Source organism: Prorops nasuta, unplaced genomic scaffold (genome assembly GCF_024137725.1).
Source record: "Prorops nasuta isolate Cenicafe-Biocafe unplaced genomic scaffold, Cenicafe_Pnas_1.2 PNAS00010, whole genome shotgun sequence".
Lineage (NCBI taxonomy): Eukaryota > Metazoa > Arthropoda > Insecta > Hymenoptera > Bethylidae > Prorops > Prorops nasuta.
The window spans coordinates 487,043-515,032 of record NW_027116807.1 but is presented as its reverse complement, the minus strand read 5'-3'; the positions used below and the strand labels follow the sequence as shown (position 1 = coordinate 515,032).

General features: G+C 32.9%; 3 protein-coding genes across 9 annotated transcripts; 1 reads left to right on the top strand and 2 right to left on the bottom strand.

The window, feature by feature from the left end:
• Positions 1-140: 140 nt before the first annotated feature.
• qtc (quick-to-court) lies at positions 141-27,906 on the bottom strand. 6 transcript variants are annotated; one of them, XM_066732582.1, is made up of 11 exons: positions 27,728-27,906; positions 25,743-26,430; positions 22,739-22,924; positions 21,738-22,492; positions 19,289-19,576; positions 18,379-18,963; positions 17,961-18,197; positions 17,781-17,876; positions 17,206-17,307; positions 16,290-16,483; positions 141-2,972 (listed from the first exon to the last, which is right to left on the bottom strand). In XM_066732582.1, exons 4-11 carry the CDS (start codon positions 22,344-22,346, stop codon positions 2,936-2,938), a joined length of 2,148 nt encoding a protein of 715 aa, XP_066588679.1. In that variant the 5' UTR covers positions 22,347-22,492; positions 22,739-22,924; positions 25,743-26,430; positions 27,728-27,906; the 3' UTR covers positions 141-2,935. The 6 variants fall into 6 exon arrangements, with proteins under 6 accessions (XP_066588679.1, XP_066588678.1, XP_066588680.1 ...); XM_066732581.1 differs by lacking the exon at positions 22,739-22,924 and having other exon boundaries at positions 25,743-25,947; positions 26,014-26,430; XM_066732583.1 differs by lacking the exon at positions 22,739-22,924 and having other exon boundaries at positions 25,743-25,947; positions 26,174-26,430.
• LOC136776761 (protein toll-like) lies at positions 2,933-15,909 on the top strand. 2 transcript variants are annotated; one of them, XM_066732579.1, is made up of 5 exons: positions 2,933-9,921; positions 10,617-10,815; positions 12,085-12,277; positions 12,356-12,595; positions 12,668-15,909. In XM_066732579.1, the coding sequence occupies exon 1, from the start codon at positions 4,999-5,001 to the stop codon at positions 8,077-8,079; it is 3,081 nt and encodes a 1,026-aa protein (XP_066588676.1). In that variant the 5' UTR covers positions 2,933-4,998; the 3' UTR covers positions 8,080-9,921; positions 10,617-10,815; positions 12,085-12,277; positions 12,356-12,595; positions 12,668-15,909. The 2 variants fall into 2 exon arrangements, with proteins under 2 accessions (XP_066588676.1, XP_066588677.1); XM_066732580.1 differs by having other exon boundaries at positions 12,338-12,595.
• LOC136776951 (sentrin-specific protease 8-like) lies at positions 26,779-27,918 on the bottom strand. Its single transcript, XM_066732902.1, has 3 exons — positions 27,823-27,918; positions 27,728-27,772; positions 26,779-27,510 (listed from the first exon to the last, which is right to left on the bottom strand). The coding sequence occupies exons 1-3, from the start codon at positions 27,916-27,918 to the stop codon at positions 26,779-26,781; spliced, it is 873 nt and encodes a 290-aa protein (XP_066588999.1).
• Between the last annotated feature and the right edge of the window lie 72 nt (positions 27,919-27,990).

Sequence of the window (27,990 nt, the reverse complement as noted above, 5' to 3'; positions counted from 1 at the left end):
AATTAATATCTTAAAAGGATTCTATCATATTAGTATCATATAATAAAATATGGGTAAGGAATTTAATGCTTTAAAGCTGTTTTTATTTCATGTATTTTACATAAATTACAATCAATAAATATTTTAAAACAAAAGATAGTATTAGTGAAGAGTGCTCTAACATAAATTAACAATTTTAAATTTAGTAAGAGCATATCAAATTAGGAATATGAATTTCAAAGCGCAATTAACTTTATCCTTAGGATATTTTTATAAAACATTACATACACTCACTCATAAGTATAACGATATGATATAAAAAAAATTGATTCTAAAATATATTCTTTCTGATTATACATTTCTTACTTTAATTGGTGTAATGTGTATGCACGGTAGTATATACTTCACACTTGAAATTAAAACATTCAAAAATCAAGAATGGGGAACTGTTTTTCGTACATGTATCCTTAGTACAAGTGTGGAAAAAAGTCTGAGAATTTAAAAAATTCTTATCATTAATCTTTTGCTATGATGAAAATTAGAAATCTATTATATAGCTCAAGCATAACATTAGAAAATCTTTTCTACTGTAAGAAAAGTATACAGATAATAATAATAGATAATTAAAAAGTAAAAAGTACTTCATAAGTGTCAAGGCAAATCATTGGTTTCCGACTTTTTACCTTAACTGTAGGATTACTGTATACCGGTAAGAAATGGGAATATTTAATGTTGTAAAGAAAACAAGATTCAACAATAATTAAAAATTCATGTTTCTGTTGTTGGCACTTATTAAGATATTAAATAGTTAAATATATTTTAAGGACTTGTTTTTGAAATTGGAAACAAAACCTTATTAATGAATAAACAAAATTACGTTTTATCGCAATTAAAGATTCCAGGAATTGCTATCGATTTTTAATCTACAGTTTGTAAGATATTAAATAATTTCACATAAATAAATGATATTGTGTAAACAGAGAAGCTATGCTTATTAAATTTGTTACAATTCGACGCTCTTGTCTCACAACGCTTCATACATATTTACTCACAGTAATAGCCAACTATATATGTAATATAACAAGCGCATAAAAAGGCAAGATATTTCCTTCAGTCTCCTTATCTGTAGGACGTCAAGTCAACAGATTTTGATATAGTATATTAGACACCTACGATTCCTATCCCAACAACGATAGGCCATACCATACCAATAATATTCGCTCTATGTGCAAGAATATCTTTGAAGATATATTATTGAACAATGTTCGTGCTCTTCTATGTGAATGTTGACGATAAAATTTCATAATGTGTAAAATCCTTTATATTTTCTATACGTATGTCGAAACCCGCATTTTTATCGTTGAAAATTCAATATTGCTCCATTCATCTATAATATATGATGACAGAAAAAGAATTGATCTAATGCAAGTACTATATACGATTATCTATTAACAAGATAATAATTTGAAAATACTAAAAAGATTGATCTTTGTTAGATAAACATATCGAAAAGCTACAACCCGCGTTTCTTTAATAGTCCTAAGAGCTATTAAAATCTGGCAGTAGTCTTAATCGCAAAAAATCTTAATTCGTCATTTTCAAATGTCGCTTTTCTCTTACAAATAATTTGTGCATGTAATTTTTGAATAATTACACAAAACACTTTCCTCTTAACATTTGTGTTTTTCTGCAAAATGATTTTTGGAAGAAATTATAGATACGAAAGTATTTTTTAGCAAGTTTCCTTGGTTTAATCAAAAGGGTAAATGTTTAATACAATTCCTTGTGAAACTTGAATTGTAACTTTTTTAAGTTCGCTCCATTCAGGCCCGGTTCCACAAGCCTTGTTTAAACTGGATTAAGTTAATTTTGCTATATTTTATGTCACATAGAATATAGCATAATTAACTTAATCCAGTTTAAACAAGTCTTGTGGAATCGGGCCTCAGTGTAGCTGTGAAATGTGAAACATTTAAATTAAGATAAGGCCGTAAATGCCGAAAAATAAACCAATGAAAAGGTTAAGAAGCGTGGTTTGGTTTGTCTATTATTTATCAGTAAGATATGGAATCTAGACGATTTAGTAACGACTCAAAGATAAATTAGTGCATCACGCATTGGTACACTTTTTGATGCCGTAAAACAACATCGAACTAAAGGATCAAGAAGACACGTAAAGTTAGTGCAAAAATAATCGTGTGTGTAGTATTGGGATTCAGATTTCTTTATATTTGAATTTTACAAATTTACTATCAAAGTAGTTAGTGGGTGGGTGCAGCGATGAAAGGAATCTGGAATGTTGCTACTTATACTGTAGAGTGTAGATTTCAGTATAATAGAGGCTTAGTTATTTTCGTAATTAGCCTATTGGCGCACACTGTCGCATAGTATAGTACATACATAAGTCAACGCCAACTGGTGGTTAATTCAGAACTAACTTGGAAAGAAAAATATTAAAAAAAAGAAACTACTTTTAGTGTATCCAACAATACATATATTGCTGAACTGATTCTGTGAATCAAAACATCAATTATTATATCATTTTTTCCTTGTTTTAACCATTAATTTCCAGTGTGTTCCTTTCTAAGCGGACATTTTAAAAACCGCTCGATGCGCCACATGGTGATTGGTGTCATTGGTAACCAGAGAGTGGGACTAGTGTCACAGCGAATCCCACCTCTTAGCTCTCAAACCAATATCGATCGATTTGTTTAGATTAAGATTAAGTGATATTTGTGTATCGATTATTAAAGTGTTCAACTGTGAGAGGAAGAAAAATGTACATAGATGCTGTCGTATTAAAAAGTGCATAGTTATTTTTATAAACCACGCGACAATTTCGAAACTATTTAAAATATTATAAATGCTGTCGTATAGACAATCAGTTACGCTGCGAAGGAAAGTTCCGTCTATGTGAAAACATTAAAGAATTGAGAAGTGTTGGGAAAAACCGCCATTACGTGCATCCCGTGTTCACGTCCCAGCGTACACTCCTGCAAAAATAAAGATGGACTGAGATGCAGAAATGCTAGCGAGAACACTATAGTTCATTAGGATTGAACGGAAATTAATTTTGGTTGGCATAGACGTCATATTCACGAATAATTATTAGCTGTCGTAGGCATTAAAAGTTTCTTAGAAATTACTTGCTTTAAATTTGGCTCGGTCACCATCTTAGCATCTTGCATTCCTATCGTAGTATCAGCAAGTTTGTATTTCCTACACAATTTTACATAAAGTTAGGCTGGAAAGCTACCTGTGGATGCTAAATTGATTTGTTGTCTTCACGATAAAAATACTAAATAATTGAAATTATATTCTATGATTATTGTCCAGAATCGATATTTTTTTTGTTCTTTTCATCGGGGATATTATTAATCTTCGTTGCTATCAAGATAATAAAATTCTAATTTTAATTGCCTTTTACAGAAAATACAATATTTTATGGTTTATTATAATTTCTTGTTTTCCATTGAAATAATTCATTTTAAGAATTATTTTTGCCGCGTATATAGTATTCCTCTTTCCGACTTTTTACATCCTAGACCCTCTGTAAAGATTTGCAAATGTATTTCGTTAATGTCCAGTTGAGATTATAGAATACATTATTCGTTTTTTGTTTTGTATTTGAAAACATATAGTTTAGCGCATTTATTTCTCAGTTTGACTCGTGCCCTCTAATCTGTTTTCCAGAAGAGACTAATTATAGTTAACGCAGCCGGATTATTTATTTCCTGCTAGTAAGATTTATGATTTTATTGATTTTGAATTTATTTTAGAGATTTTTGCTACAGAATCTTAAAGTTCCCTATACAGTTCCATTATATCTCGGTTACGTATTATTTTTTTTATTATATTTACTTGAGGTCTGTGATCCTAATATTCTCGTACTCAATCTCTATCTATATCTCTAAGTTCATTTCCTTCTGTTAAGTCTTCGGTTTCTGGTGTAGCGCTTATCGTTACTAAGATTACATATTATTTCTGCCAGAATTGTAAATAACAGCGTTGTTGGTAGCGCTTTTTAATTTTATTGGGACTATTGGATTTGCTGGAAGCGTAGTGTTCTGTCGATAGCATATTTTCATACTTTTCGATTTTTCGATCTCATTCTTTCCTTTCTTTCTTTTCTTCATAATCTGTTTCTTTCTCTTTCTATATCCTCACAATTTGAGAAATTGGTATAGCTGTCGGGAGAACTGTGATGTGTATATTTTTGGTCATGGTTTAATCCATTATTGAGTCATTTAGTAACGAATTTACACTCAGTTTAGTTATTTATATATTGAAATTTATTGAGTATTGCTTCTGTTGATTTAGTCTAGAGAGCTTTATACCGAGCTTAACGTTTCCGTGTCAATTTAAATATAATTTCGAATTTCGAGTTTAATGTAATGTTTGGAATTGGATTTAGATGTTGAGAGAACAATTGTCGATGGTAACGGATGATTGATTCAAGTTTTGAGGATCGCGTTATTGAGCATTGGTCTTTCAGTAGTTTGAGCCACAGTGATATACCCTTTAACCGTTTGGTCTTTTAGTCTCGTGGGATGAGCCGAAGATCTTGCCGTGTTAAAAGTTTGCGTCTAGAGTAGAGTCTATGGAAAATAAATGTTGCTTTTGCTAATCGCATTTTATAGAAATTTTAGTAATCGCTTTCATAAGAAAAGTTTGCTTTCGTTTATTGAGCTTGAAATCCTATTTTGAATTATAGGAATAGAAATTAAAAAATAACAAAGAACATAAACATTCTATATCGAAGAAGTTGGAAAACAGCCTCTTTTGAATTACTGCTACTGAAATACCTAAAGATGTTTATAGATATCAGCTGATTTATGAATAAGTCCTCGATTTGCACAAGTATCAACATCTCTTGTTACATAAAAAATATTACAATTTTGACAAATCCAAGTTTTTACATGGAAGGGTTGGATCTATAGTTGTATAAGCAGTAAGTGTGGTACTAGCCATTATATAATAATTTATAGATTTTCTTAATAAAAAAACGGCAAGAATAAGATGTTGCGTGATGTCAGGACAATATATTTATTGTTCTTGCTAACATCAGGAATCTTTTGTTACCAATGTTTCGATGGGCAAGGTTGTACCTGTCAGGAAAGTCATGTCGACGACCTTGAATTTTATTGTCCAATAGCAAACGAGTCTTCTTTCATAATCAACGTGAAACCGCTTAAGTACATACAGGTACAATGCAGAAATTCGCCAAGTTGGACCAATTTTCAATTGACTCACTTAATTGAAAATGATCATTTGGAATCAATGTATATCCGAATGTGTAGCTTACCCACGAACAACAGTTTTGGTGATATCACTGAGCAGCTTGGTTTGAAAAGCCTGGACAAATTAGTTTTTCAATCATTCAGCAATGTGAGTAACACACTGAGGAGATCTCATTTGAAAAAACTTGCAAAATTGAAACAGTTAATTTTATCTAGCAATAATATAATGAATCTCACACATGATTTATTGATGGATTTACCCGAGCTTCAGTGGTTAGATCTAAGAGATAATTCGGTGAAAAATTTACCTGCTAATTTATTCGATCAAACTTCTCAGCTGGAAGTTCTTGAGCTAGGAAATAATTTGATCGATTCGATAGAACCGGGAGCGTTTCAACATCTTGGTCGATTACGTTTCTTGAATTTATGGAAAAACCAGTTGCACGATATAGAAACAAATACATTCAGCCAGTTAACCTCTCTTCATTCACTCGACCTCAATAATAATAATTTGTCAGCTCTGCCTAACGATATTTTCCTCGGTTTGGAAAATTTATTAACCTTGAGTTTATATGGAAACAATTTTACATCATTTCCACAAGATTTATTTAGATATAATAAAAAGTTAAAAACCATCAATCTTAATAATAACAAAAGAAACTTGACGACGTTGCCAAAATTACTTTTTGCAAATTTGACAGAGCTGAAAATAGTCAGATTACGAAAGAACGGTTTACGCGAATTACCGGAAGATTTATTTTGGGGTTGCGTTTCACTTAGTAACATTAGTATAGAAAAAAACTACTTGATTACGCTACCAGAGAGAATTTTTCGCGATACGAGGCAACTATATATATTAGACATAAGTTTCAACGACATTGAGACTCTCCCGGATTTCTTATTTTCTAATGCCAATCAGCTGACGAAGTTAAACTTATCAAAAAATCGAATAACAACGATTTCCAGAAATCTGTTTGCTGGACTTAATTCACTCAAGGAGCTTAATATGAATGAAAATAAATTGAAAGCAATCGAGTCTCTTAGTTTGGCCCCTTTGCAGAAATTAGAAATTGCAAGATTCTCTCACAATAAGCTTACATTGAATCCGACAACCTTTCAATATCCCGATGAATATGGAACAAAATCACCATTCGAGCACGCGAGAAATTTACGGGAATTATATTTAGACCACAACCATATTACCGAAATTTTTGCTGATTGGGTCTTTGCTCATACATTGCTCCGGATTTTAGATCTTCGTTATAACAACTTATCTTCCATATCAGCTTATGATTTACAGTTTGTGTCTAAACAAATTAAGGTAGACTTGTCGCACAATATCATAAGCCACATATATTTGAACGAAGCTGAAGAAATTGCCAAATATCAAAGTACATCGCGCGACGTGATAATTTCGATCGAAAATAATCCTTTAATTTGTGATTGCGATCTATATAACTTGCTGAGATATTTGGAAGGAGAGATGCATCCATTCGTTCAAAATCTTTTCCATATAAAATCTGACAATTTGACTTGCATGAATGAAAACAATACGCAAAATATCAAAGTAGAAAATCTTCGCTCAAAAACATTAAGATGCATAGTAAATGACAGAGAACTTAAGAAAGCATGCATAAAGAGCTGTGAATGTTCGATTGAACCATATTCACAAACATATATCATTGATTGCTCTTATAAGAATTTAACTGCTATAAATATTAATACATTGAACACAAACGATAACAGGAAATATGAAATCAGTTTAAATCTCACGGGAAACCGGTTAACACACTTGCCAAATTTAGACAACATATCTGTATTAGCTTTATCTCATAATAATCTTAAGAATGTACCTTTGAATGCGCTTAATCCGAACATAAAAGTTTTAGAACTGCACAGCAATAATATTACTAAATTAAACTCTACGATATTAGAATTGCTTGTTAATTCTACTATGCTGAAGAGACTAACGCTCTCCGGCAATCCTTGGGAGTGCGATTGCGATACAAAAGATTTCGTTGATTTTGTGCAAACGAATTTCGTCCAAGTTACCGATCGTCTTAATGTAGTCTGCGACAATAAAAATATTTCCTTGACACAGCTTACCATAAACGAATTGTGTCCCTTGAAAATAAGTGTCATAATTGGAATATGCTTTACCGTTGCCTTTTTCGGATTAACTTTAGGAACAGTTATTGCATTGTATTATAGATATCAACAGAAAATTAAAGTTTGGTTGTACGCCCATCAATTTTGTTTATGGTTCGTTACAGAAAACGAACTGGACAAAGACAAATTGTACGACGCTTTCATCAGTTACTCTCACAAAGACGAAGATTTTGTAATTAACGAATTAGTACCAAATTTGGAAAACGGATCCAGACCATTTAAACTTTGTCTGCATTACCGGGACTGGTTAGCGGGCGAATGGATACCAAAACAAATAGCGTGTTCCGTAGAGAATTCTAAGCGTACAATTATTATTTTATCACCAAACTTTTTAGAAAGCATTTGGGGTAGATTAGAATTTAGGACAGCTCATTGCCAAGCGTTGAATGAAGGCAGAGCAAGAGTTATTGTTATTTTGTATGGCGAAGTAGCAATCACAAATAATCTGGATCCAGAACTCAAAGCTTACCTGAGCGTAAATACTTATGTCAAATGGGGTGATCCATGGTTTTGGGATAAATTAAAATATGCGTTGCCTCACTCTTCTCAGCCTCCGCAATTTCGATTAAAAAATAATATTTTTAAGAAACAACAGGCACATCTTAATAGCTTAAAGAAAGAATTTACCTCTATTACGTCTTCAAAACATTGGAAACCTCACAGACCTCCGGAGATTGATTCGATATCTTAATAATACCATTTCATGTATAAGCCTAGAAATATACGAACAATCTACCTTTTTCTTTAAGCATTCTTAGATTAAAATTAACAATTACCTGGAGAAACTAGTTTAACGACGCTCTTGATGCGTAGGCTTTATTTTTTATTGGGAAAAACAAAGAAAAGACATTTTATGTATATCGTCATATTTGTTACATATAAAGGATACGTTCGGGATGACGTAATGTTGCATTACAATTGTTCGCGAAGCTAAGTTGTAGCATGAATGAATTGTGTTGTGGCACAGTAGCGTTTATTATTTTATCCTATCAAAGCTTTTTCAATTCAAACAAATAAAATTCTTCCTACTTGCTGATGACCTTGCTTGAGCCGCTTCACGAAGCGCGAAACGATACTGTGTGTGCATACATTTCAGATAATCATCTATGTGTAATAGAGAATGTGTGCAATAAATACAGTGGCAGCGAAATGAGAATCTGTATAATGCATGTACGTAAAACGACAGCGTTAATTATCAGTCAATTTTTACACTCTTTACACTGTAACTTTTATATGTGTACGTATAAAGTTACACATGGACACTTCGTTATCACTGTATTTGCTGTACGTTTTCTATATTTATGTTGGTGGTGAAAATAGTGTCATTCCCGGGCGTACTTCAAGTACTATAAAATAATTATATTTGTATATAGAAAATTTTGCTTAAGAAAAATCTAGATAACTAAATTAATGCGCTTGCAGAATAAATATAAAATCTTGTGAAAAATTTGCTCAAGAAAATGTGTTAAGAAGGTTATAAAAGCTATACTATAACAAATCCTATTTCTGCTTTTATAAAAAATCATATGTTATTCGGTTGAAAGAATCAGTCAGCAGATTATTGGCTTAAATAAAATGAATTCTGCATGCGACGTTAGTTTGGAACACGTTTGCATAAAGGGGTGGTCGTCATATTTCAATAAAACTACTCAAAGGTAGATGGCGAATCGTTCGAAACATTTGTGATAATTTTGACAAAAATTTGACAAATTCTGCGATATATCTCGGCAGCTCAGCTCTGAAAACTTCAGAACCTCTTAGAAAAAAATGTAACCGAAAAAATATCCCGTGCTGCTGGGCAAGAGAACCTTGACTCTTCATTATTTTTTAGTTATAGAATGTACTAAAAGGGGTGATCCGGTTGGAATCACTATTTCTTTTGTTTAAAAATTTTATTATAAAATCTATAGGAATTACTAATTATAAAAACTGGTTATATTTCTTGTCTAACCAGTGTATTTGAGGTTTTGCCAAGTTCTCTTGTTCAGTAAAAAGAGTGTAATGCGTTTGATTGTTAGTACATGCTATTCGCTTTACACAAAGCCTGTAAAATCGAAGACATTGCATAACGAGCTATGTATGAGATATATGCACTTAGAATTATAATAGCTAGTGAAATCTGAAGCAAAAACATGACATTATGGCATCGTAATTGTAATTTGTATTAGTTTAATCAACAAATTTAAAATAACTTTCTGCATTTATTATTTTTCGGCCAAGTGTCTATAGAAATTTAAGTTTAGGTGATAATCCAAGTATTTAATGTTGTAAATTTGATGATAATTCATTTCAAAGTCTATCGTACACAAATTGGCAGAAGTTATTGAGTTATATAGTGGAAGGGTTTTAAATATTGCTTCGATGAATGTGGGAAGATGCTTTAGAAACATTAGAATATTTCTTTGACATTTTGATTACTAGATATATTAGTAATAACCTCATAATATATCAAAGTATGACAGTCTATTGAGGAAAACAAATGCGTGAACCATTCACATTGTGCGTCTAGGCATCAGATATATAATTATGAAAGGTAAGAGTTATTATCCAATCTTTTTGCTTAGAAGGTCTGTCTCCTTTGAATACTATTTTTTGGACGTATTTTTAAGGAAGCATGAAAATATACTATATTAGAACTTTGATATCTTATTGGTTAATATTTCAAAGATATGCAGGCATTTTTTGAAGTAAAATAAGGCAAGAATCCACCTATGAGAGTGTTTCGATATTATCCATATAAAAAACGACGGTACCCGTATTTCAAAACTTAAAGTTCTTTAAACGATTTCGCTGTTATTTCACATACATCTATACAATTTTAATTTCCACGTTAGCTAGAATAATTCGGATATCTTATAGTTAATGCGAAAACTAGACTTTTACAGGCGATGTGTATACGAAACAACAGCGAAATCGATTGAACATTTTTTCAAATATGCCTAAAGTTCTTTTTTATCCAGATGTTTTCCGCAATGCTTTACGGTTGATTCTTTCCTTTATTCTACCTTTTAAAAATTTCCTCAAAAAACAGCATTTAGGGAAGACGGCCTCCTTATTAAACAGTTTCAATTAAACTTTACTTTTCTATGCTGATATAATTATAGTTAAGGCGCGGAATGCAGTTACTATTAGATATAAAATAAAAAAATTATAGCTGCTGTATATATATTTTTTTATATATTGTTATAATAAATGTGTATTGTGCTTCAAGTTTCATTTTTGTTACAGATATTGCTTTGCATTTCAAAAAAGCAGTTGTATCAAATGTACGTGAGGATGAAATAAATAGAATCTGATAAAGTCTTTGAAAGAAGGTCCGTTATACTGCATTGACCAAGAAACTATAGGATTGAATAGATAGATTAAGAAAAAAACTGGCGCAAATTAGACGGTTTGGATGGCTTTTAAGAATGTTTTGGGAATCATTGTAAGTTTAACTTTGATAGACATTATACCTAATAATGTTAATGTACATTTTTTACGTACAAATGCATAGAGTCATTTAGGACAAAAGTGTTGATTTTTATTGAACAGCAAATCGGCTGGTCATAATAAAAGTATTTGATGACTAATAAAAACCATAAAAGCATCGGAAATTTTGCATTCTCCCTCTCTTACCGCATTTGTACATATTCTTGTCCCAAAATGAATCTATAAATAGGGTTTTTTAAAACTGATATATATCTTATCTATAAAATTAGTAAATGTCTCGAAAATGGCCCTACTTGGCAAGTGGGTGTTTCTGGTGACGTTCGGAAAGTCATAATCATATGTCATTATAACCCTCAAGGTCATTTGATGGTCACATGTTTTTTATAAACAATTGCACAATTACAATTTTAAAAACTGATTTACGTAGAACATAAACTTATATATATGTAAATTATATTTTTAAATTGTAGGCACACTCACTACTTGTATAAGTTTATGCTTTACTTAAGTAATCTTTGAAATGTGCAAATATATAGTGGTTTCTCAGGGCACGCGTGCAACCTCCAAGTGACCCTGACGCTTATGAAAACCTTGGGTCATGACCTTACAAATTGCATAAAGAACATCCCCCTCCCTGATGGTGCCTGTTTTCTCGAGACATCTATCAAACAATTGACCGACATTGTTAATTTCATCGTGGATTACATCAAAGAGGATTTGTAAAAGTTTAGCTAATATTTCTGCCTGGAGTAGCATATATTTTAATAACAATTTTTGTAATGTCATTGTATCATTGCTTTTATCATTTACTGGATGCATTTTATGAAATTTTTATTTTGTATTTATAATTAAATAAGCGAATACGTCTAAATAAGTATATCGTAACATCAGTACCAATTTGTAAACTTTGACGTCATTATGCTGATCCTTTTGTGACGTCAATGGGATCAATTTTGTTACTGGGGAAATACCAGACTTAAATGGTACGGAATTAAAATGTTTTAGAAAGTTATTTGAATAGACCACAAGTTGATGCAATTAAAATTATGTTATTTCATTTGCAAATTTAATATGATCTCCACATGATCTATTTGTTGCAATCCACAATAAAACTAATAAAACTGATCAAATTTGAAACAATATAATTTTCAATGAAATAAATTGCCTTCGAATTCTTCTCTATGTGTGCTTTTAGGAATCTTTTGAATTCGTATTTGTTTATTATCATAACAAATTTTATTTTATGGTTTTATATCTATTGCAGTGGGCTCTATGTAACAATAGTTACTCCAAAATCCATTTGTGCGAGGTGTTGCGAACAGCTAAGGAAAAATTCTGCTATATAAATCATTATTGAGCAAATAGCAATAACATTAAAAATAACAGGCATATCAATAATTTGTGGAATGATGATAAACAAGGGGACGTAGATGTTGACCTTTAAACACTTTGGGCAGGTGAGTTTATTATCATAAAGGATACATGTTAATAAAGAAATACACTTACCAGTTTTGAAGTTGGCTTTATGATAACAGGGTAGTGCAAGTTTTTATGAAAAATCGCAATACTTCAAAGTGATATTATTTCAATGTATATGACGCATTTTTTATGGACAATGCTTACGAATAAAATCTGAGAAGAAAAAAAGGTTTTGAATAATGCAATTGCAAACTATGCAACTATAGTGACGATCAATGGAGTACTGCAGTTTAATCATCGCGAGACACATTAAGCGTCGATTTCATCTATTCCACTGTATACCTCAAATGTAGAAGGTAAATACATATGTCTGCTTTAAGTAAATTATATTGTGTAAAAGTGTTAATTAAAAATTCATTTTTTTGCAGAGGATGTTGAGAAAACTGGGCAATTGCTACACCATAAAAGTAACATTGAACGTGGTGGTTCGCCAAAATCATTATTGCTTATCCAATTGCCATGCGTCAATTCCAACAATGTTATCGTGCAAAAAATCTTGCTGGATATGGTAGTAAAAGCGTGCTGATATGTGAATTGTTTCAAAAAAGTCAGAGATTCCACACATTACAAGAGTAGTTAAAGTCCTTTAAAATTTTTAGATTCCTACATATATTCTATGACCCAATATATTGCGCTATATTAACTACAACTTGCCAATTTGACAATGTTACCTGTGGGTTAAAATACCACATCTTTTAGTGATTAAATTAAATTATCAGTGAAGCAAAAAAAATTGTAACAGAATGATGTTTCCGCGATCATTTAACTCAATCGCATCATCAATTTGCATATTTATATTATTATTGATGGTCAATGACTGTATATGTAAAGTCGATAATGTTAAAGTATGATGTGGGAAAGTTTAGTGCAAATTTAGCAACGATAATGTACGTTTCTCGTTCAAAGCCAAACAATCCTTTAATGTGAATGGAGTAGTTCTTTAGCGATGAGAATGTGAGAGTGCAATTATTTGAACCTGACTATTTCAGTCACTTGATAAACTTTACCATTTTGGAAAAAATTCGAAATCATTTCTTGAATAACTTTCAATATTGCATTGAGTACATAAATATAAATTTACCAAATTATTGGGACCATCGAACTCTAACACTAGTTTTACGGATAAATAAATTGTCCCGATGGCAATTTAGCATTTGTTTCTTGTTGAAAATGTTAAGAGTCGTCGCATTTATAGGTTCTATAAATCTGGTGTTTGCAGGTTTATGAGCCAATATTGATGGTTTGATACGGAATCATTAAATGTTTACTTAATATACAACTATTCAAAGTGTTAAAACATCTATAAATATAATATTTTTATCTGCAGTTCAAATTAGGCTTCGAGTGCAAAAGTGAACTAATACCAAAAACGCTTTTTTACAATCGTATATTTTAGAATATTTTTTCTACTTTTATTTCATTTGAGGAAAGTCGTTAAATCTGTATATTAGATCACCTTTGCATTCAAAGTCTCAAGTTAAAGTTTAACACAGAGCAATAGAATGTTTATTGAATATATAATTTATGCAGTTGTTAAAAAAAGAATGAATGTGATACTTTATCTTCAGGTTTATTTATACTTTGATACGAAATAGTTGATTGTTTAATTAATATGCAACTATTGTACAGATATTAAAGCGCGAATGTAAATAATATGTAATCTTTAGTTTAGGTTAGGTATTGAGAGCAAAACAAACTAATTCATAAAACACTATTCTTTGTAGTTATAAATTTTGTAATATTTCTAGTACTTTGATATTCGATTTGATACAACTAAATTTAGGGTTTTAGTTAGTTCACTATTGTGCTCAATGCCTGAACTTAAAGTTTGTTATATGCAGCAGTAAAATGTTTATTTAATATCTCTTGTATATACTTCAATTTCAACCGAATAGAAAATATTTTCATTAAATTAAAAGAATTTTACTCATTAATAATAAGTACAAATCAATTGCTTAGCTTTAAGACTTGCAAAAATTTAGGGAATGGAACAGAAAAGATTATATCTGTTTTGTCACTCATCTACTGCCAAATTTTGTACAGCAAATTCTACTGCATTTTTACTTCAGTCTAAAGGCAGATTTTTTTGATAGATTTTGTTAAGTTTTTGTCGAGAATATGCTGACACTTTATTTTGTGTTTTGTTGGTCATTGCGTGATATACATCATTATTTTGAAGATTGGGTTATTTTTGTTAGAGTCGTGTTAGAGAAACATAACATTGTTTTACTATATACACCAGAGGTTAATGGATACGAGAGACCAAGCGGGTAACACTAACTTAATTGCGGGGCCTATTTAGCCTGAATGATTGATTCCACGAAAGAAACTGATAAGGGTACAGAAGTTTAATTTAGAAAGTAAAGATTTTACTACGGTGTATAATAAGCGGGTCAAGTTAATAATCGAAGAAGTTGATAATGAAATAGTAGAACCAATAGGTATATTGTTATAGTGGTTGTTGCGAGCATTCATTTTACGTGGCTGACCTCTATGAAAGAAGGGATCTCATGGGTAACAATTGACTCTCGTTAGAGCAATTACTTAGTATTTTTGAAAAGCCCACGGAACTAATATTTAATAGGAGGTACTGTGTTTATTTTCTGGGAATTTGAAGATTTTATTAAAGTGAATAAAATTGAAAGTATAGAAAAGTCACGGTAGTTTTGTTGTACGCTAAGGACATTGGCGAGCAAGCAAATTGTTTCATCGAGGCTACATTGTTTGGAGTTGCGAATAGTTCGAGCGCTTTAAAAATTATAAGTTAAGATTCGATATAATTGTAATAATACTCACCATAGAGCAGTTAGTGATCTCTAGTCAAATTATTAGGTTTTGATAGGCATAATAACAGAGACTATGTAATTAAGAAATTTTTCCTGGAACTGTCCAATTTTAAACCAACCGTAGAAGAACAGTCGCAATAGCATCAGAACGTGCAAAAGATTGCGAATCAAACTACTGAAGTCTCAGAGCAGTTTCACTTAAAATCTGGGTCCTCAAAAACAACGTTATTTATTAAATTTCGTTTTTATATTTAACAGAAACTTTTACCAAGATTCAACAACCGTTGCCAAAATCGAAAACAATCTTCAAACAATAGTGTTTTGATATCTGAGATTTCAAGTGAATCTGCTTTATAAAATAGATATGAGATTGCTCTTACAAAATTATAATAAAAAGTATTATGATAAGCGGCGTAATAAACCGCACAAATACTAAATAGTTGATTGTGTAATGGTCAGACACTTCCGCGACAGAAGGGAAAGTTAACAGTATAGTCCAAAATGCAAAGGACCATATACATGTAGTGGCAAAGCTCCCGAATCACCATCGGTACGTTATACAAGAGATACCGAGATGCAGCATCATGACTAAGTGACTCTATAACTTCATTTTTTCCGCTAATAAAATTAAATCGTAAATTTCTATTAAAACCCTTAACCCGAAGTAAAGATACAGATAAACTGCACCGGTAATAGTTTGAGATTGCATAATTTGTAATCCGAGTTAGGTGCGGTGAATAAAACAAAAAAATCCGAAAAAAGATATGTATTTGCCTATGATTCGATGATCGTTCTTATAATAAAATAGTTTACGTGTAACAATATCATTGTTGTATGAAAAAAAGAGATATTAGAGTTTTTGAAAACCAACGGACTGAATAAGGCAGGACAAGCTATACTTCTACAAACAATTTCGTATGACTAGCGTAGTAGGCCGCTAGCACTGATAGAGACAATCATGATGAAGTGCATACATTAATGGCAAGGCGCGAGGAACTTAAATGACCGACGATCGCTTTCCTCTTCGTAGGACGCCAAAACGTGCGTTTGATCGTGAATTGCGTGGAATGGTAAAAAAGAATAATAAACGTAGTCGGATCATGCATAAGAGTGTCCTTTTTTGTAAAAGTCATCCCATCAAGAGCTTACAATATGTCTTTCTGTTTCCATAAAAAGCTGTACGAAATATTACTTTCGCGCTGACCTGTATAATTTATCAATATTATGCTTCTCGGCATCGGTGAATCCGAGAATGCTTTCGATGGCGTTTAAATGTCCTTGGTGATTCTCCTTATCAGTCAGAAAATAATAAATAGCCGATTTCAAAAACTGCAAGGTAATTTCTGGATCTAGTATTCCTTGATTGCTTCTTGCTTCTACGATTCGTCGATACATAGCCTAGAAAAAAGTAACCCTCCGTTATTCATCATTTATATCAATATTTAATTAAATTACAATTAAAGTGAATATTTACAAGGAGACATCAATATAGTATTATTTACTTTCAAAAATGAGTGGTGATTCAATTTTAAAACAAGATCAATGTAAGCTTCTTTTTATGCTCGAAGCACACACATTTATAAAAGCAGTGGAGGATCTCTTACAAAAACATGCAAACTGACAGGTTGACATTTCTTTCACACTTCATGATAGACATGCATTATAGTCCCAGTGGAGACTAAAAACAACCTAAGATAAATTTATAGAAGCACAGATCTTAGTGATACCTCGACAAACGTGTTTTTAAAGGAGGATTAACAGGAAAGTGTGTACTGTGACACTACAGAGCAGTTTCACCTTGCCATGATTTTCAGAAGACAATGTTGCTTGAAAATTTCTTTGATTTATCAGAAAGATTCTTCTTTGATGATTTGAAAGCCGTAGCCGAGGTTGAAATTATTCTTCAAATAATAGATTTTTGATAATGAAGATTTCAGGTAAAGCTGCTCTATAATGTCGGTATTTTACTTGCTCTTAAAATAGGTGGTGGAGACTACACAGTGAAGAAAAATATGAAAAGAATTCGGTGCATTATACGCATTGAATACGATCTAGCTTTTCCTAAATCAAATTAAAAGAAAAAAAAGTCGTTCACGTGACAGTCGGGATAAAATACAGACCTTACGTGTACCAAGGACCCAGAGAGAAACAGCCTCCTGAGCACTTAATAAATTTTGGCTACATTCGGCTGAAATGTGAGGTTCAGGCGAGTAACTTGTGTCCTGGAGCGTGAGCGGCGACCAAAAAAAGTGGCATATCGTTAGTAAGGGAAATGAGTGAGCTACGAAGAATGCTGCCAGAGTGTAGTACGAATTGATAATAATCGGATTATACAAAAAGGGGAGGAATAAAAAAACAGTAACACTAAAAACGAACAATGAATAGGAAAGAGCACAAAACAAGCTTCACTCGAAAAAGGCCATATCAATAGCTAGTTAGTTAATCCTGCATAATTAAACGCTTGGTATCTGTAATTTGTTATTCCAACAGATTCACGCATTATCGACAGAGTGGCAAGATTAATTAATCGTGATAAGCGATGGAATGCATGAAACGAAAAGGAGATGCGCAACATCATCAAATCAGCTATTTAAAATATCAGGAAGAGAGGAAATAGGGTATATCTGAATGACTTTTTCGAGCAAGTTATAAAACAAGATTATTTTAAACGCCGAGTGAAAATAATATGGTTCACCTTGACATTTTCTAATTCGGCTTGCGTGACGGTTAGCTGCTGAAGAAGCTCGGCAACAGTAACTTTGGGCGGTGACAAGCTTGCGTGTTCCAATATCTGTAAATAAATGAAAGATTAGTTTATTGATGATTGAGATGCTTGGAGCATGGAAAAACAAATCATTATTCTTAAAATCTTCACCCGGTCAGCTTGTTCAATTCGCGCGGCTTCTTGGCCCTTGGCATACATTTTCAGGTACATTTGTTTATTTCTCTCTTCTTGCTCGGCGAGCAACGCTTTCTGCTCATCAAGCTCAAATTTCACAGCCTCCAATTCGTGCTCCAACTCCTTTGCTCGCGATTCCGCAGCATCAACGGACGGCCTCAATTCACACAGACATTTGTTTACTTCGGCTAATTGAGCCAATAGAATTTCCACCTGAAAATTTTCAATCCTCTTATTCATGACGTTAATTTGCAATAGCTGACAGTGCGAAATACTATCCTTATTGTAATATATACGAATGAAATATAGAACTTTGCGTTGCAGATTAAAATTAAATATGAATGTAAACGATAAAATAAGGTTTGTCACCGTTTAATGTTTAGCCATAATTTACCTTATCATTGTGGGTTTGCTTCATGTCCTGAAACTCATCTACGTGTTTTCGATTAATTTTTTCTATTCTTTCCTCATACAAATCAACCAATCTTCTACTTTCCTCACTCCTGTCAGGGGAGTTTTGGGATCTCGAGATTGAGCTGGGACTTTGGCTAATCGAAAGGGCACTATCGACCACCGCTGTGGTGGAAGTAGTACCGCTGAATTCCAGATTCGCATCTGGTAAACATAATACCGAATCCTTGGAATGGACGGAACCATCTTCAAAAAGGCCTGAATCTGCCAAGGACGAAGGCAAATCTGACTGCCGCATACATTTCTTAGGAGTGTCCGGAACGTCCTGAGTCTCAGCAACGACATTTTTTTCTAAGCTCGCTGCCTCCTCTACTGGGAGATCTTTGCACGGGGTTTCCGGAGAGTATGGATTGTTTTCTCGAACCGTCAGTGCATCGCTGCTGTCAGTTCTGTCGTCAGGGCTGTTCAATGAAGCTTTGTACAGTCTTAATTCCACAACCTCTTTCGTTAGCTTACAAATCTCACGATCCTTCTCGTCAATCTGGTTCTTAGCCTCTTTTAGTAAAGCCTGGAAATAACCAAACAGTTAGTTCGAGTTATGCTTCGCTGAGCAAGCAGGTCAAGTTTCACTTAACGATCAGGTGATTCAATTGTGCATTCTTGAGCAATTATACAAATTATATCGATTCACAATTACGCTAGTTATATTAATTTGGATATGATGGTTCATGAAGATCTACTTTTAAAAATTTCAAGGAAAACTACACTTTAGACATACAAAATTAGCAGAAGATAGAAAGTAATGGAAAATGGAAATAGCAATAAGTAAGCGACATTTCTAAACAGAACTAAGAGCTCTTCATTTACCACTATAAAGAAAAGCATTTATTCACCTGAAATTTCCTAACTTGTCTAACCGCTCGTTGCGTAGGAGTGAGGTAATGCTCGTTGTCTCCATTATGATTAGAGCAATGAACCACGTACTTTTTGGAACGGGCGGACCAGGTAGTGCCGTTTAGCGCAAATGTTGCATGATCGCAGGCACTGGCCGTACTGCAGGCACTTCCGTAACTACGTAAGCTTTCCAAATCGCTATCATCAATGCCACCTACACCGCCATACGTTGATCCACCAGAAGCCGCGCGCAGAGATCGCGGCCTTGCTGGTGTCAGTGAGAGGCTCTGCAATTTTTATTAACTTAATTAATACAATTTAAATGTCATTTTCTAGATTCTCATTATACATCTGTTTTTCAGATTTGCTGCAAGTATAGTTCAACGACAATTGTAAGATTCTTATAATGAGAAGTTCAAAACCTTAATTTAACATTGTTCGGGAACTAATTACAACCAATTGTTAAGAGAAATTATTACTTTCAAAGATAAATAAGATTTTATCGTAATTAATTTTCAGTATTTACAACGCCAATGTATTTCTCTGTTTTAATAGTACAGAGAATCCTTTACTTTTATACGCTGTTGCGATTCAGGTTTCATTGACCTCGAGCAATATAATAATACAAACTAATGGTTTTGTATCGCTAATTAAATTTTTACGCATTTTAACGATATTTTACTGTTGTTGTAATTATGATCAACGGTGAAAAGAATCATCTTTGAATATATGCTATACACGAAGGTAGGCCACCTGATCGATAATAATTTTATATACTGTTCTTCTATATACGACATGGACTTGAAAGATAAAATGTTATTAATTGAAAAATTATTAGTATTGTACAAGCAGTCGAGCAAACAAAAAACTAACAGTAATTTATTATATTATTTTTGTTTAACGTATACGATAAATGTTGTCGAACAAAGAATAGGTGCAGAGAGCTTTTTAAGCTTCGAGAAATGGATAAAATTATAGCACATTTAGTTTCTGTTATTATTATTTCAGTAAACATTATAAAAGCTTGGTAAAAACAAATGATGGATGTTTAAAGTTGTTCCGATAGAGAAATAAAATTCTGTGCAAGAAGACTATAGTGTATACAGTGGTGTGATAAAAATCTGAGAGAGAAAGAATGAGCTAGAGAGATTTTTGCGCATCAGGTGAATGAACAAAATCGACTCACAGATGGACAACTACGCGCATTTCTCACGTCAAACAGATCCATGCCCTATAAAATCAGTCAGGCTAAGGAATGAAGAGAAAAACGAGAGGATTTCCATGAGAAGGCACTTGAATTTAAGTTGAACAAAAAAGAAGCCTAGTTAACTTTGAAACGAATGTATATATAAGCACGATGAAACTGGACAGATGAGTTGGCTCTGCTTGTACTACTAGACTAGCACAGCTAGTGAATTAGGGCCAGCTGGAACTTGCATAGAACGATGACGGGTACCGCGAGGGTAGTCGCGCTTGCGCAACCAGTCACCGAGTTACGAAAGGTCAGGGTGCTTTCGTCCATATAAATTCCCTCTCCTTCATCCCAATTAAGTTCTCTTTCAAACCTAACCATTTAGCTCTCTGTCTACTTACTAAAAAAGATTTTTCAATCGTATAAAATATTCTTACGAATCGACAATATCGTATGACAAATTCGTGCATCTTTCTTTATCGATTACTTTCGAGTATACCACTGTGCAGCCTCTTGCATGAATCATTATTAGGTCAATCAAGCTTGACCGAGTTTCCAGAAGATGTCACAGTCACGAAGAGCAATAATTTAGTTGATTCGCAGGACACTTTGTCTTTCTGATAACGGTTCAAACAAAACCTGGTAAAATCTATAGATATACTAAAGAATATATTATACTGTAGCGCAGCTCAATCGATAATTATCTGTTGCATGTTGCTCGACAGGAGAGATTACAAAGCGAAGCTGATTATTTCAACAAAACTTGCATGAGATCTAAAGCGTGAGTGTCTGTCTACCTGTTGCATTATTTAGCAAAGCAAAGTGACTTTTACAATTGCTTTTACTACTTTTCGTGTGAACTTGTCCCACAGAATATTTCTCAGTCGTAAAATTGAAATTTACTGTACTAACGCAGTAAGTCACGCAAGGGTTCGAAAGTTTCGGGTTTTACAATATTATCTTTCAGTCGATCGATAAAATCTCCACTTATCTTTGCTAATAGGTTAATCTAAAGAAAGCGAAAACAAAGTAAAAGCAAAGTGCGTATAATTTCCCTTTCAAAGAAAAATATTTCAAGAATATGCAAAGACGAGGCAGGTGCATAAGCCAATAAAATTCAAGACAATTTAACATTATAAAAGTCATAAAGCTGTGATAATTGAAGAGATTGATCTATAGAAAAGCGTAAGTGGTTTTTTGTAAGAGTGGCTGAAAAATAAAGAGAGATGGAAGGGATGGGGGTACGAGAGGCTTACAAAGGAACGTTGTCGAGGTGATTCCGTGCCATTCTCCGTGATGACGGGAAAGACTCGATGATCCACCGGCTGATTTTGATGATGAGACGACGAGTGGAGTTGTTGGTGGTTTAATTGTTGATTGCTGGTGTTGTTTTGGTGGTGGCCGAATAGGGTGGTCGAGCAGGGTGAGTTGCTGGAGCGCAGCTGATGAAACTGACCAGCAGCACCACTACAACTGCCAGTAGGAAGCATACGTTCGCCACGCAGGCGCAAGCTGGCTGAGCGACGTAACGCTGTTGGCGAAGGTCGCGGAATACGCGAATCACAGCAAGTCGGTGACGTCACCAGAGAATTCGACATCGGTGAGCTTCCTGGTGACGTCCTTCTCGACAGGAAATTTGCCAGGATGCCTGTGCCATGGTTGCCATACGCCGATGTAGGGGTCGTGTCCAACGACCTCGAAATTCTCACCGAATTTGCTTCGATTGGCAAAAATCGAGACTTCGGAGACGATGCTGACACGATCGGAGACCTTGCAGTCTGCGACGATCCTTCCGGTGACAAGTTGGAACCTTCAGAATTTTCGGTTCCACTTGTATATTTTTTCAAACTACTGCAATCTTGCATAGTTGTCAAGTTGGTCGAAAGCAGTCTTCTTTCTCTGTTTTCAGCTTAATGTAGTTTATGGATAAATTGTAACGATCTGCCTTGTGGCGTCCACGATTCTTCCGGAATGTCCAAAAGTCATATCATTGTTGCGATACGCTAGTTTCCTGTCAAAGAAAAGTCTCTATTAGTACTGATCCATTGTTTATATTAAAAATAATCATTCCAAAGTTTTTCAATTTTTTACGTAAATTCTAGTAAATAAATGTATTGTTTTGCAAAATAAATGTTTATCTTCCGAATCGAGTAAATTCGATGATTTTTGACTCGTGTCAATGAACGCGTAGATAACAATGATAAAATAAACGTTGAGATTGCAGCTTTAGTTGTTACGTAATGTTTTTATAGCTAACCAGTAGGTATTCGGATTCAAAATGGTTGTGCAATATGAGAGACGTTTGGCGGTGTCAGTTAACTTCTGCTTCAAAGCCTCTTGTATAGACTTTTTGCGTGGCGGCAAAGAAGAAAGCATTGAGAGCGACCCGCTTTTATTTACACCGCAAGCCCAATTATTGCTGTTGAATGCACGCTTCAAGAACCTACAATAAGTATATTTCAAGCTTTCCTCTAGCAGCACATTTTCTAATTTACAAGTTTATATTAATATATCAAAACTAATAATAAAATGTGATCTAATTTTAACGATGAAGAAGATTTCCAAAGTGCTATTAAATAATATTTAAACAATTTATTGCCTCTCTAATTATATGAATTATTATAAAACGAATATGATGCAAGCTTCGATAAAAATATTTATAGCATTTTTCTTTCGAAAAGTTTTACTCACAATCTTACAACAATACACAAATTCAATTAATAAAGTGTGACATAATTTTAGTGACCAATGGTTGTCAAAGCGAACAATAATTTATAGGGTGTACCACAAAATATTACCAGCAATAGATGCAAAGTTCTATTCATCTTCGTAATTATATAATCTTTATTCGGTGCAAATTGATATCTCTTACATTTACAAAGATAAACAGAATTTTACATCTATGTATGTGATACGAGTTATATTAAATAGTACACTCGGTATATCAGTTTATTGTGACTCTGCTCATAGTTATAAAGCTGGTTATGATGCATGCTTCAGTAACTTATAATAAAAATATTTATAACTTTCTTCCACCAGAAGAAAATCAATTTACAACTTTACAATATTATAAAAGAATATAAAATAACAAAATATAACTTAATTTTAACAGAGGTAAACAATATTCAAAGCGACTAATAATGCACTATATGAATTTATTGTCATTTTCTTTATACGAATTATTAAAAAGTAAATAGGATTCAAATTTATCATAAGTTTTCTTCACTTCTAATTTATTTTTATCCGAACCTACTTCGTGATAAACCCCTGTCTGTGCCTTAATGCATTTATAGGGAAGGGCGAAGAATGCGGGCTTCGCGTAGATTCTACAAGGGGTGTGCTTGTCTATAAATGATCTAGCAAATTTCCATGGACAGATTAGAGTTACAAACAATTTTACTAAAACTGTATAAAAAGCTTTTGATCGAGAAAAAGGTTCGGTCAAAAGAAATTTCAAAAATTATGACCTTCCTGAGTTATCAAGGTCGCCATAGTTGTTTTAGATTGTACCGCTTATTTTTTACTGGATAATCTTCTTTTATATCAAAAACTTTTAAAAATCCTCTTGTCACTTTTGTCATTTAATTCAGTCGTCGTTTAGAAGATATTTCTATGTGACAGTATACGTAAGTGAATAATTGTACTTGTACAGTACGCTTAGTAGTTACGCATACTACTTTAGCAAAACCTAGAATTTCAAGTGGAAATATCTACTAAAGGACTGAATAGGATGAACGAACAAATAGATGGCGTTTGGTTGTTGTTGAGGTCAACTGCAAGAAAATACGTTAAAAAATAGAGTTGCGCTTTACAAAAACTATGATGATCTTGATAAATCGGAAAGGATTTTTTTTGTATTAAATTACTTTAAACGCATCTTTTTGTTGATCAAAAACCGTTTTTATTTTGAATGTAAAATTTTCTATATCTCTTAACCTGTCGCGAAACATTTTCTGGAAATTTTATAAGTGGACACCCTATATATGTGGCTTAAAGTAATTTTGAAAATTTTACATGTTTCCCTATCATACGAAAAAAGATAACATGAAGCATACGTAACTAGTGGTCTATATACCTATACAACTGCATTGAAAATGGACAAATAATGCCTAACCGGGGTCAAGGACATATCGATTACCTACACGACTTGCACGAACAAAAAGTTGGATCGATATTTCTCGGTTCTATGTTTTTCAAGAATACACAAAATCTATAAAATACTAATTTTTACATTTAAAATAATATTTATTTTAGCGATCGTCATATATATATATATAGATTTGCACAGCCGAAAATAATAATAAAATTTATTAATCTTCATTAATAATTTTTTCTCCTTAATCCCCCCTCCCCACGCGATCGCTCTGTAGTAATTAAGTTTTGAATAACGGAACGACAGTTTTTTTCCTTACACCGGTATATCGATACTATACTAAAGGTGAATCGTAAAATTACAACAATTTCCGATTATCGTTAATAGTAGAAATCAAAGTACCAATAAAAGTATATTTTTTTTTAATAATGACACGAAACCATTCTTTTTTTTACATCAAGTCAAGGTCGTTTTACCGCTCAACTTCCCGCGAGTCGGTTTTAGGCCAGATTTTTAAAAAGTAATCTAATTCATTTCTTAGACTCTGCGAACTTTTACGTAATACATATTGCGAAAGGATATAAGAAAGTACACATTTCTACAGGTGATAGTATAAATGTTCCATATTGAACAAAATTCCACCGAAATAATCCAACACGAATGAGAGAAATTGTATTGCATGTCGTTTATCGACTACAATCGTGTAGTCAGATCTTTCCAATCTAAAAAAAATCAATCAATTATTTCGCGTTCTATTTTAAGAAAACCTTGCGAATTTCTGTAGTATATCATATTATTAAGAATAATAAAGGTCTCCGATGTATCCTCCATATATATATTCTTTCGCCTCATTCCACATTTTTAAAGACCTGATAAGTAAAACACGTGTACGCAATCTTTATTTATACCGTCAATTTATAAAGCAGTATCTCAAACAGATACAATTGTCTTCTGTACGAGTGAACACTTATTTACCACAAAAATATACTTCACTGTTTTACTATTAAATGAATTTGACAATTTGGTAGGCAAATTTCATTTATATTGTTACTTCGTTTAAATAGTACTTAAAATGTTCAACAATGTAAAACAATTTTTAATTCTGCAATAATTCAAGAAATATACATTTATATAATGTACATTATAAAGAATCGAATATTCAACTTACAAGAGTTGCATTAGCTGAAAAATTATGGGTCCATGAAACATGTAATTTCCCACAATATCCAGAAAGATATTAACACTTGTAGGCAGGCTGGATGGCAGTGAAGATTGATTCCTCAGTTAGTGATTTAATGAAAGTCGCGAATAAAAGGCACGAGGATGTAATAGTTCGTTCACTGTCAGTTCGTGTCACGCGGGCTCAATCACACCTGCGTATCAAAGCAAGCTCAAGATTAGCACAAAATTTACAGTCTTTTTTCAAAAAGTCCACTCACATGTGCCGTATTAAAAGTCGTAGAAAAAAGAAGTAACAATGCTTCAAAAATCTCATGCAAGATTGAACAATGCTCTAATAAAAGTATGGATGATTAGCCGAGAGAGATTCACGCAACATGCAAAGACCGAATGCTGACGATTTATACAACACAGACGTACACGAATCTTCCTTCGAACCGTGACTCCACACTCACTCGGCAATCACTCCACTCGACTGTGCTCGACTGCGCTCAAACTGTTCGTGCTTTTTCGGAACGTTGCCCTCTCTCTCTCCCTCAAGCCTTCTAAAGTTCCATTGCATGCCATATGCCATACGCTTGCGTTGTGTCGACCGTACCGACCGACGAATGCCGAGATAATTTGTCAGCGCTCACAGCTCAGCCAACGGAGATCAAATGAATTACTAACTGGAATTACTGGAAAATACATTCAGTGTTGCTAATACAAAAAACTACTTTTAGTGACATCTGCCAAAAATGCAGCAAACTAAAGAGATTTTTCAGACATTTTGGAAGTAGATTTTACCCAATAAGTGATTGAATAATTTATTATTTTTCAGTTTTATTCATCTCTTATTTTTAAACAATCAGATGTATTGGGCATATATTTTGAGAAAGTGTTTATCGAAAACTTTCTCTCATATGCATGTTATAAATAGTTTTTATCTTCAACTTATTTAAAAAATAGATGAATATGATTTACAGACATCCCTTCCCTTATATCAAACATATATACAAATTGAAATATGTAATAATAAATAATAGTTAGTAGCATTCATGATCAGTACTTAACATGTCTATGAGTTCTAAGAGTCTTTGTCTTTTTGATTTAGCTAAAACTAAGGCAACGCTGCAGTCACATCCTTCCACTTTGTTTGCTTGTAAAATGTGTTCAGATATTATATCTGCCAAGCACAGTACAAATAGACCACAGTCAAAACCATTCTCCTGTTGAGGGCAATCTGCCTCTAAATACTTTTTAGCATCTTCATTTAACAAGTATGTCATTATACTATCAGCAAACTTAGATGCGACAGAACTATTCAAATCGTGAGCTGAGTCAAAATGAAAGCAAGTTTTTTCAGGTTTTGAATATATTAATAAGCTCCAATGAGAACCACCAGGTGCATCCACTTTTTCACAATTATTTAGTGGGAAGAATATAAAACTACTACTAGATACACCAATAGGATCTAAAAATGAATCATACTGGGATGGATCAGTCATCTTCAATAACTGTGTTAATTCTGGACTGATAAACAGCAATTTCTTTAAATTTCGCTTCTTAAATCTCTGTCCCAGATATTCAAAATAAAAACCTATTATAATGTCATCTAGCCAATAAGGCCCTTTGAGTAAAGCTACATCACTATCTCTAACCAAACAGTCATAATAGCTTAAAACAATATCATTTGACTTTTTCTGATCCTTTTTTTCCATGATGTATTGTATTTCAAACCCAAATCTGAAAGAATACACGTCTATAGCAAAGCCGATCTAAAAATATTATGATTATATAGATGAACTACTAAAAATCACAAAATATCCTCTAGATTATAAGCATTTTAAAATAAAATAAACAAAATCTTTAACATGTACTCTTTGAAATTAATAAAAGTACATTGTAAATAAAAATGATAAATAAAAAACAATACAATAGAATGCATTTATTAATATGTATAGCATAATATTTCAATGTCAATCAATGTGTTACCTCCTTATTTATATTTTTAAAACTAGTAGCTTCAGGTATCACTTTCTATTAATGATGAACAAATAAATTAAATATATTATGATTATATTGCTTACAAAAACACTTCTAGTATTTCTGTTTTGATACATGTGATGGGAATATGTCTCCTGAAATAACAAGCACATAGGAAACAGTGTTGCCAGCTTTGCCATTTTTAATTATGCTACGGTGTGCGTGCAGCATGCGTGCAGTAAACAAACTATAGTACATATGTAGTATACTGT

What these genes read in the sequence shown, in the direction of transcription:
- LOC136776761 (XM_066732579.1), top strand. Translation starts at nt 4,999, where the DNA reads ATGTTGCGTGATGTCAGGACAATATATTTATTGTTCTTGCTAACATCA.
- qtc (XM_066732582.1), bottom strand. Translation starts at nt 22,346, where the DNA reads ATGCAAGATTGCAGTAGTTTGAAAAAATATACAAGTGGAACCGAAAAT. An exon ending in GAATTGAACAAGCTGACCGG is followed by an intron (nt 17,877 to 17,960) that starts GTGAAGATTTTA and finishes ATTTATTTACAG; the next exon opens with ATATTGGAACACGCAAGCTT. An exon ending in AATATTGATAAATTATACAG is followed by an intron (nt 2,973 to 16,289) that starts GTCAGCGCGAAA and finishes TTATTTTTGCAG; the next exon opens with GAGTGTACGCTGGGACGTGA.
- LOC136776951 (XM_066732902.1), bottom strand. Translation starts at nt 27,918, where the DNA reads ATGGCAAAGCTGGCAACACTGTTTCCTATGTGCTTGTTATTTCAGGAG. An exon ending in GAAATACTAGAAGTGTTTTT is followed by an intron (nt 27,773 to 27,822) that starts GTAAGCAATATA and finishes CATCATTAATAG; the next exon opens with AAAGTGATACCTGAAGCTAC. An exon ending in TTAAAAATATAAATAAGGAG is followed by an intron (nt 27,511 to 27,727) that starts GTAACACATTGA and finishes TAATATTTTTAG; the next exon opens with ATCGGCTTTGCTATAGACGT.